Source organism: Hemitrygon akajei, chromosome 9 (genome assembly GCF_048418815.1).
Source record: "Hemitrygon akajei chromosome 9, sHemAka1.3, whole genome shotgun sequence".
NCBI classification, from domain to species: domain Eukaryota; kingdom Metazoa; phylum Chordata; class Chondrichthyes; order Myliobatiformes; family Dasyatidae; genus Hemitrygon; species Hemitrygon akajei.
In genome coordinates this window covers 28,745,303-28,756,471 of record NC_133132.1, presented here as the reverse complement: position 1 = coordinate 28,756,471, position 11,169 = coordinate 28,745,303, and the positions used below count along the sequence as shown (strand labels likewise).

The 11,169-nt window shown below is 41.0% G+C and overlaps 1 protein-coding gene across 1 annotated transcript; it reads right to left on the bottom strand.

Annotated features, from left to right (window-relative positions):
* Nucleotides 1-251: 251 nt before the first annotated feature.
* LOC140732728 (immunoglobulin lambda-1 light chain-like) lies at nt 252-4,506 on the bottom strand. Its single transcript, XM_073055400.1, has 3 exons — nt 4,392-4,506; nt 3,923-4,267; nt 252-653 (listed from the first exon to the last, which is right to left on the bottom strand). Exons 1-3 carry the CDS (start codon nt 4,438-4,440, stop codon nt 331-333), a joined length of 717 nt encoding a protein of 238 aa, XP_072911501.1. The 5' UTR covers nt 4,441-4,506; the 3' UTR covers nt 252-330.
* Between the last annotated feature and the right edge of the window lie 6,663 nt (nt 4,507-11,169).

Below are 11,169 nucleotides of genomic sequence, written 5' to 3'. Positions count from 1 at the left end.
AACATGTTGCGTATCAGACTGGATCGTTAATGTTATTGGGTAGCTGTGGTCGAAATTATCAGCAGTCTGGCAAGAACCAAGAATGCCATCTTCAGATTACGGTCATTTGATGAACATCTGGGAATGCCTTTAACTGAGACTAATTAACATTGGAGCTTGAATTAAGAATTATACTCATTTAATAGAATGGCATTTAAACCTGACAAAACTTAAATGACGAAGCTGAACGCAAATACTGAACTGCAAAAGAATAATGTTTTAAAGCTATTTTAATGAAGGAAAAGACGGATAAAATAAGCTTTTCATCTTTATTAAGTTTGAAATATAGTTTTAGATACAGCTGGATCTCTCGATCGTTGCTACAAACGGGTTTGCTAGAGCCTCGTGTTTAACCACGCAGGAGTAACGCTCGTGTGAGCTCCATTCTGAGGCTGGCAGAGTCAGGTAACTGCTCACACTGAACGTGTTGTCCGTGTCCTGAAGGACAGGGCTCGTCTCAACGCCATCGCTTTTCGTACGTCTGTCCACGGTCCATTCAATGCCCACAGCTCCCGGATTAAAACGGCTCACCAAACACACCAGTGTCGCTGTGCCCTTTCCCGTAATTTCTTCTGTTGAAGGCCGGAGGACGGTGACAGCGGGGGTCCGAGGATCTGTTTAAAACAAGGTGCCAGTTTAGTATAGGTTGAGTAACTGTTTCTGTTAAAACATCCCTCTTGTTTAAAATGCATTTGGTATTTCATGTATTCCTTCATCGTAATGAACAAATATTTATTTTTCGTTTTCCGATTTCAATCTGTTAAATTAGACGTGAAAAAATTACCACCTAAAATCTCCCGTGATATTTGTTTTTTTGCGACACTGGGGCACAATATGTATAGTGGGGTAAAATGAATGATTTCGTCTGGTGTTGTAATCGGCATTGAATGAATGAATGAAATTAATTTATTTTGGTCGGTACAAACAGAACAAAAAGCATCATTTATAACGATGATTTCATAGGAGAAAATTACAACAAAAACATAGATATTCTTTAAAACAGGCCAAAAGGGTACAGCTTATTACGCCTACCCCTCTTACTTACACAACAACATATCTGGCGTCAATCATCACGTCAAAAAAAACATAATCTTTTTATACAAAATCCAGTTCCAAATATCGTATACTTATATTGCTTCCATTCCTTTTAAATTTCTAAGTTTCCACCGTTTCTACTTCTACCTTAGACACTTTCACTTCATTCAAATCTTCCGTCATCAAGACAAGAGGCAGAAGTCTAATACATGTTTTGCTTAAAAGCTGGGATTAGTACACGGGGCTCTCAACCTCTTTATGTCATAGACCCCTACTATTAGCAGAGAGATGTGCAGACCCGAGGTTGGGAACCCCTTGAATAGTGTATTTACTTCATCTTAGCCATCGGAATACAGAGTTTGCTTTACGCAATATAAAATTACAGACTGCCTGTATAGTAAATCACTTTTGGACAGTTTAATATACCTGTTGAAAGATTATTTTTCCACTTAAAGTAAATAATTCAAATCTGGTTTGTGCAGGGTAGCGGATCTTTTCCTTACACTCACCACTGTCGAAACCACTTTCTTACAATATTCACGACCTAGGTGGTAAAGAGAGGGAATACAATCGTGTTCATCTAATATTGTTCAGAACTACGGCTCAACGTGGTTTACTTTCATAGTTTTAAGTAATTTCTCGTGCAAAGTTGAAAAGCTCGCTGTCCTGTGTTTGCATTTTTAGTGTAATGAGAACTATAATGATAGATTACTTTCACTGATTTCACTGATTTCCTTCCCGTTATACCGCTGTCGTTCAGGGCAGTAATAAAGATCCTCAATCTATGTCTACAGAATGAATCGCACACAGATAGAGAGGAATGTTTCATTGCTATTTCCGTAACAAACTTTGACCTGCCAGGGTTGTTATCCCTGAGATGAACTCCCTGGATGGCGTAAGGATCACTCTTAGTCTGGCCTCTACCCTTTGACCTGCTGGACATGGTTGACACTATCAAAAAGCAAAGCACAAGGCCATGACAATCGCCAACATAGCTCTCCGGGTCAATCAGCCACGCATGTCTTCAAACCCTACGATAAGGTGGTCCTTTTGGAAATTGATTTCCACATGGTGACCCAAGAGCATCACGATTTTAAATTGTCAAATTTCAGTATCACAATTGGCAGAAAAGTCTGTCTGCCATGTTTGCACATATTGACTTTCCAATGTAAGAGAGAAATAATACCAACAGTTGAAAACATAAAATACTAAAAGGCGTCTGCTAATAACTATATAACCATATAACAATTACACATAAACAGGCCATCACAGCATTTCTAGTCCGTGCCAAACGCTTACTCTCATCGAATCCCAACCACCTGCACTCAGCATATAAACCTCCATTCCTTTCCTGTCCATATACCTATCCAATACGACATATCGAACCTGCCTCCATCACCTTTACTGGAAGCTCGTTCCACACTGCTACCACTCTCTGAGTAAAGAAGTTCCCCCCCCTGTTAACCCTAAATTTTTGCCCCTTAACTCTCAACTCATGTCCTCTTGTTTGAAACTCCCCTACTCTCAATGGAAAAATCCTATCCACGTCAAGTCTATCTGTCCCCCTCATAATTTTAAATACCTCTATCAAGACCTCCCTCAAACTTCTACGCTCCAAAGAATAAAGACCTAACTTGTTCAACCTTTCTCTGTAACTTAGGTGCTGAAACATAGGTATCATTCCAGTAACTCTGCTCTGTACTCTCTCTATTTTGTTGATATCTTTCCTATAATTGGGTGACCAGAACTGTACACAATCCGCCAAATTTGGCCTCTCCAATGCCTAGTACAATTTTAGCATTACATCCCAACTCCTATACTCAATGCTCTGATTTATAAAGGCCAGCATACCAAAAGCAATAAAGATTGAGAATTTCCATTCTAATATCTGCGAGCCACTCATCGAAGCCCGTTCTGGTCTTAAATGGTGCAAGTTTGTTTCAGATTCCATTCAGATTCAAATTTAACTCTGTACAACAATACACTGAAGGTTGGTTTTAAAATCCCTTGGTGGTTTAATATAAACATTTAACGGTTCAAACTGGCGATGAAAAAAATATATAAAATAGGACAATGATTAATCTAGTCGTCTCAGTGACATCTCAATGAGTTTCCCTGTAATTGATAGACTAATTGATCCGTTGTTTTTGATATTCTGTTTCTTCGAGCACCTTAAGAATTTGCGTTAACTGCCTTGTTCATCATTATCTAGGTCTCGGATGGCAAATATGGTACCAGTTTTCTTATTTTTTCGAAGAATGTAAAGAGACACACGAACAACTTGACCAAGGTGGCGAATGATTTAAAAAAAATCATATTTTCAGCGTGTCGGAGATAACTAGATACTGAGGAAAATTTCAGAAAGATTCTAGCTTATTGCAATGGATCCAACCGCCTTCATCATCTATCTTTCTTCGTCTATGCAAGTTTGTGATTTTTGAAGAACCCTCCAGGGTCCAGTGATCAGTAGCTAGCAGATAGCTTAAGGTTCTGACGGGCATCAGCCCAAAATGGTGTCATCAGCAAAGGTGCATCCACCAACTGATGCAATTAAAATTCGGGAATTTAGGATTATACTTATAAACTAACGATAGAAATAATTCTGCACCTGGTTTAGCAATTAGCATTTCGGCTTCTACAAAGCCAGCTCAAACTAAAGAAACAACAGAGCGGCATTTGGCGGTTCGGCCGCGCGAGTTCAATTAAATTATCAAAGGATCGTTACTCGTGGCTGGATATTTGAAAAGATCCACCATTTGTTTCGAAGCCACCCTTAGACGACACAGTTTTAATTATTGTTCACGTAAGTACCAAAAGGCAAAGCGCATTGAATTGATATTTTACTTACTGCCAATTCCCAGCCTCGTTCCTTTGCCGAAGATTAAAGCATTTTTCCAGACAGCACAGTAATAGTCTGCCGCATCCTCCGACTGGACGCTCGATATTGTCAATGTTGCCGTGTCGCCGGATATTGAGCCGCCGAAACGGTTCGGAACTCCGGAGCCTCTGTTAATGCTGCTCCCCGAATAATAGTAGAACAGATACCGAGGAACTTTTCCGGGAATCTGCTGGAACCAGGAAACATAGCTACTTCCTAAAGAGGTTCCAGACATGGTGCAGGGTATTTGGACGGTCTGCCCCAGAGATGTGGATTTCGAAGGTGGTTGATTCATTGCAACTTCTGCGTTGATATCTGGAAACATTCAGAGGGAAGGAAAAATGTGCCGAGGTTAATATTCGAGTAATACCAGAAGTGCGAGAAGAATGTCATTGAATAGTATTTCAGATTCAATATAATATCCATAGAAAATACTCACAAATTGCAGTGAACACCAGAGTACTGACCACACGAACCCAGCAAGACATTGTAATTAATTGAGTGAAGCTCACAAAAGGTGCGGCGGTTCAGTGGCGTCTCAAATTTTCAGCTCGCTTATGAATCCTGTGACGAGCTGGTACTGCGCGTTCCCTATTTATGCAAATCAGTTCAAACAGAATGGCACATTGACACCAATCACAAGTTGACAATTTTTTTCCGGTGTCAAATTAATTTCAAGTTGTTAGCCAGATAAGCATTTGGTCTCGAGTTGTGTATTTCGCTAATATATGTTAGATAAAGAACTTCTCCTCTCGTCCCTTCAGTTGCACGCGATATTAAAAATACGCAAACTCACTCCATTATTAAAGATGGTGTGTCCGAGATTTGTGAAAGGAAGAGATGATGACTAAAGTAGTGGCAATTATTAACGGATCTGTCGGATTGTTAATGAAGTCCAAGCCACTTATCTGTATATTTTTAGAAAACTCAGTACCGACTTGTAAAGAGCTTGGAAAGATTATGGAAGGCTTATTTTTCAGCAGCTCCCTAATCACTCTACTTTACTGAAGATATTCAGAAGGAAAATTGAGAGAGGTATTGAATCGAGCAGACTGCTTATTGCGTGTTGTGACTAATTAAAAGTGAATCAATTGGATTCAGCTGTTGCCGAGGGTAGTTCACTATAAATTCTGCCAAACTTAAGTTAATATGGGGAACTATATTCACATGTAACCACAGGTGCCTTAGCCCATTTGATGTACATAGCGTGTGGCAATGTGAAGATACGTCTCTGCCTAAGGAGATGTAAGGCGTCCACCGCTAGCCTGCAGGACACCGTAAGGTAATGTGTCACAGCTGCTTAGCCCCGCGATCAATGTCACGTGAAGCAGGCGAGCAGGCAGTGTAAGGTCGTATGAGCAACTGGTGTACAGCAGAAGGCCTGGTTACGCGGCCACTGACCACAGGCAGACAATCACTGAAGAGTATTGACGATGGCTGTGTTCAACCGACTTGAAAAGATACTGCCTGGGAGAAAGCAATGGCAACCAGTTCTGTAGAAAAATTGCACAGTATAATCTTGAGATAGATCGCCCACGTCATACAACGGTGCCCATTATGCTGAAGATGTGTTTATAGGAATTAAGCAGACACCCTGGAAGTGAATGTTTTAATTTTATTCGTCTCACAGATCAGGCAGAACAGTGAAAAATTCTTCGGTCGTAATAATAGTCAAACCAACGAACATGGCAAATTACGAAGTATAGAGGTTTGGGACATGAAGAGCTATTAGAAGAATAATGCATTTTAGATCAAGTATTTAAGCCATGAATGTTGTTATCCTGTTTTCAGAGACTTCCCTCATTCCTCAGAGAATAGAAGAATAAACTGTACAGTTTTGTGTCATTTTCAGGGGCATAAAAAGAGACGAATTTTAACACAATGGAATTGAACGCGACAGTTAGAATAGAGTATGCCAGGCATTCCGAGTTCGTCCAGCATTTTGAAGGTGGAGCGAACCTGGGATATGGGGATATCTCTCAATTCCTGTCGGAGCACAGAATTAGAATCTGACGATCAGCAGCTAACCAAATATCTCAAAGCAACACAGAATTTAAAGGACGATTTCCGAACCCAGAAATTCATGTCCTCTTTGCAATAGATTTTTACATAACAAGACGAGTCAGTGAACTTACTCTATCAATAGGTAAGTGGCAGAACTCTTTCCGAATAACATACAGAATCGCCATCACGTGTCCGCTAATTCCAAAGAGAAAACCACTGAGATTTGTTGCTTGCAGCTTAAATCCATCTATATGCAAATTACCGAAGCACCGAATGAGATTAACTTGAAGGCAACAGCTGCATTTAAACCTTGAGCACACAACTCTAATGGAAATAAGTACATCGATGTTACCAAATGGTGCGAACAATTGCAAGTCTTCTATCATGTATTAACATGATGAACAACAGAAACGACCATTTCCGCAGAGCTTTGTTGCGCCTCACCATCGATTGCTGTGGTTTAGGTGTCATAAAACCTGCGAACGTGGAAAAAAACATACATGATGTGAATTCTATTTGTTGTTACAATAACATTAATCAAAATTGCCTGAGGGAACATTTAATCATTTGCATTAAACTAATTTACATTTGCAGCAATCATCCAAGTAAAGTACTGGATTTGGGCTATTATTTGGGGATAGTAACTGCTGCATAGGTTTGCATGGCTGGAACATCCCTCCTCAACTTTATATAATCGATATGTTTCCACAGTAATCGATGCAGCAGGTTTCAGGTTATCTCCCAATAGCTAAATCGCGCTTTTTCTGACCTGGGAGTATTTGACAGAGTTGTGTGGAGGGTAATATAGTTTGTCTCTGATTCTTGAGTTAATTTTCTGTGAATGATTCATGGTGCACAGAACAAGTTAGTGCACGAATTAGGTACAGAGCAAATCTCCTTTACTTTCTCTAATTATTATCTCCTCGAATTTGCAATAGTATAATTCATATCTGTACTTTTTCCTTTCACACACTCCAAGGATACGAGTATGGTGAGTTAAAAACATATTCCTTTCACTTACAATATCGCCGTAAACACTGGCAGGGCCAGGACAGCACGAGGTAGATCGAAAGAAAATCAGCTACACTGCCCGTTAGTAGTAACAATCTTCAACAGAATACAGAAATACAGAATTTAGTTAAAGGGATCCATTGTTTCTATTCCAGGATCGGAATCGGCTTCTTCTTAGGAAATGAGACTTGGCAAGCGACTGGTGAGGACAGTTTGGAGCCAGTCACCATTATTTCATTAGGTTTTAAAGGAGTTTTGAGAAAGAGACACAGTTAGTTCTCTAGTTAAAGGCCTAAATTTGAGCAAAGTAAAATTTGATGGGATTAGACCGGAACTCTCAAAGATCAATTTGGAGAAGCTGTTAGCAGGCATAGTGAAGTTTGGCAAGTCGGAAGCTTTTGAAAATGGGATACAGAGAATTCAGGGGCAATATAGCAGTGAACGGCAAGGTAGGTAGGATTCAGGAGCCCTAATTAATGGAGGGAAATTGAAGTCTCCTGAACAGAAAGGAATAGCCGTCTGGGATGTAGCAAAAACTGTTCGGAAACCGAGGACTGCTGGCGTCCAGTTAATGACGAAATCAGTAGCGAAAACGGGCATAAGACATCCTTGACAGGTAAGTTGATTATAAGAGATTCTTTAAATATATAAAAAACAAAAGAAGGAGCTGGGGAGAGAAAAGTTCCACTTTGGAATTAGTTTGATTGTCGAGACAAAGGAGGACCAAAATGATAGCTTCCATTCTACTTTAAAGAGGAAAAGGCGTGGAAGCGGGCAAGTTCAGGGACGAGAAGACTGATGCCCTGAAAGGTAATGATATTAAGCAAAATCGATGTTTCTGTTTTTGAAGAGGATAACGGTGAATACATCCCTGGATCTTGCTCTCTGTATCCCAAAACGTGTAGCAAGCTTGGGTGCAGTTTGCTAGATCTTTTGCAGAGACTTTTGTGCGTTTGTTAACCACAGGTGTGCAAGGTAATGAGAAGCTGTACAAGATAACGAGAGGCATTGACCATGTGGATATCAGAGGCTTTTTCCCAGGGCTAAAATGGCTAGCACGAGAGGGCACACTTTTAAGGGGCTTGGAAGTAGGTACAAAGGAGATGTCAGGGGTAGGTTTTTTTTACACAGAGAGTGGTGAGTGGGTGGAATGGCCTACCGGCTGCGGTGATGCAAGCGGAAATGATAGTGTTTTTAAAGATACACCTGGACAGGTACATTGAGCTTAGAAAAACAGAGGGTAATGGGTAGGCCTATGTAGTTCTAAGGTATTCAGCACATGTTCAGCACAGTTTTGTGGGCCAAAGTGCCTGAACTGTACTGTAGCTTTTCTATGCCTCTACGTTTCTAGATGTGGTTTGGAAGCCTAAAAGTTAGCTGATGTTGCCTCTTTATTTAAGCGAAACTTTAAGGATAAGCTACGGAATTACAGCCTGGCGAGCCCAACATTAGTGGTGGGAACGTTACTGCCGCTAATTCTGCGAGACAGGATGATCTATATGCACATGGAAAGGCAAGGAATGCTTAGGAACAGTAAAGTGGTTTAGTGCGTCAGAAGTCACGGAGCCTGAATTTACATTCGGATGTTTTGAAGATCTCACCGAAACCGTTGATGTGGACATGGTAGTAGTTTACCACATGGAATGGACGTCTTGAATTATAATGAACCACTGGGATATTCTGGGATTGCTTTCCTTTAACGCACGTAGGCTGGTATTGACATGATAGTGGTTTATTAACTCGTGACGGGAATATATAGGGTGAAAGGTCAAAGTGCATTTCCCGTTTACACGGCTCCTAAAACTGGAGAGGATGTACTTCAGGTGAGAGGGGAATATCAAAGGGGACCTATGGATAAGTGTTCATCGCAAAGGTGGTGACGATGTGGAAATACCAGCCAGAGGAAGTGACAGGCACTGCAACAATTTCGAGGTATAAAATCCGCTTGGAGATATGCACGGATAGGAAATGTTTAAAGAGATACAGCGAACATGTAGGTGAATGGGTCCAGCTCAAGAAGACTGCTTATTCAGTACAGCTGAAGTGAGCCCAAGAATTCGGGAATTGATCGCAATGAAGTTGTAAAGGGGTTTATCGATCTGATACTACATTGGTCGTTTCGAGCAGATGGAGCTCGTTAGCCATGTTTGGCAGCTCATCTCGGAGAAGGAACACTCAGATCTCAAACCTCCGATGCCTTGCGGCTATGCCAACACATGGGGAAAGGCTCGGAGTAAACCCCGGTATCCCGGTTCAATCAGTGAAAACCTATGCAGCAGAGCGATCTCCAGTCTTCTTGTACAGTCAAGCATCTAGATGACGACATCTCTCTGTGAAACTGGTAGTTGATTTGCAACTGGCAATCCACATTAAAATAAATATTAGGTCATGTTATTAAATAAATAAATATATTCGAATTGTAACTGCAACCGTGCTGAGTAATTGCACTGCAGCCAGTTAATTGATTTAAAAAAAAAAATAAGTTATAAATATTGTCCAGAGGAATGATCTCCCTCGCTCCTGCTTCTCTTGAAAATAACGCTCCCAAAGGTCGTGCACTGTCACCGCACCTACGTAATGTCGATTGTTTGACACGCATTCGGCGCCGTTCTACAATGTCAGTCCACGTTTTCCAACCATCTTCAGTGTGGGACTTGAACCTGCAACTTGCCATTTGAGAGGGCGCAGGTCAAACCACCAAATAATAAATGACTGATTGACGATTTGTTATCGTTCTTTAATATGGACATTTGTTTGTCACTCCAGATGGAAATTGTCCTGCCCTTCGATTGAAACCCGAGATTGAAGGACAGATTGTGAGTCTGATGTGACTAGTCAACAACTATTCTCTTAGACAGGTGGAGGTGTCTGAGAAAAGGACCACAATGTCGTGGCTGGTGTCCAGACAACCCGAGCCGTCCGGGATACCCACCGGACCTACATCCTCAACTGTTACCTCACGCTGACCGCCTCCCAGTGGAACTCACAAGAAAAGTGCACTTGTGAGGTTCCACGATTGTTTCCCTTCTATTTGCAAGCGGCTTTCCTACAGTCGTACTTTACATTATGGCGGAATAAAATATTTTCACTTTGTAAATGTAACCCGGAATCTTTTGCTACAGAAAATAAAAATATATTCCTCTTACGTGTCAGCGGTTGAATTAAACCAGCGGAGGGGCAGCTGGTATCGTGCCCTGACGGTATTGGTTATTAACCATAAATCTGGGAAGAGGAATTGGGCATTTTGTCCCCATAACGCGTCTAGGTATTCATCAAATACTGGTTGATATTTGATCTCAGCAACATGCTCCTGCTCTTTTCCTTAACATTGAGAAATCTGTGATCTTATGAATGAATTTAATGACGATGCCTCCAAAGGCTGGAGAATAACACCATCGCCAGCACATTGAGTGCGTGTGGTTGAGTGGGGTGCAGGCTGTGCGAAGCTGCCGTTTCTGGGAACATGACGGAACGCCCCTGAGTCAGAATTCCGGCAGAAGGCCCTTCTCACATCTGTTCCTAGATGCAAACGCCTGATCTGAGACTGGAGCAATGGTTGTGGACTCCTCATCTAGGAAAGAATCTTCTCTTCATTGAGTATGTTAAGATCTGCTAGAATTTTAATTTTCATCGATATTTCCACTCATTCCCGTAAATATCTAGAGAAAAGAGGGCCTGACTACGCAATTTCTTCACAAGTGGTGATTCTGCAACTAATCTATCAATACCTGATGAAATCCCTCAATGTTTTTGATGAAATCTCCATCCCTACATTGGGCCAGATGGCCTAATCCTTGGCCTATGTCTTATGGTCTTTTTAAGCAGCCAAGGCTAGACCACGCAATGTCGCCCCCATTCGTGTACGTAAATTCTCTCAGGAGAAACGGTTAAAGAACATTTGTTTTCCCTGTGGTCTGTTGTTCTGGCATTTCGGCTTTCAGGACGCCGACGGCCAGTTATCTTTAATACATTACCAAATGCCCCGCCATTAAAGTAATTGACACGTTTGTAAGATATATTAAAATTGGAGCATGATATTAAAGACTTAAACTAAAGTTTTAATTAAAATTAGTTCCGGAAACAACAAACAATCGAATAATTAAAATAATTCATTAAAATAAACCATATTTGAACAGTTTATATTTCTCTTTATACAACTCATGTTTACCCTCCACCCCACAAACAATGGTGCCTCCAATGTT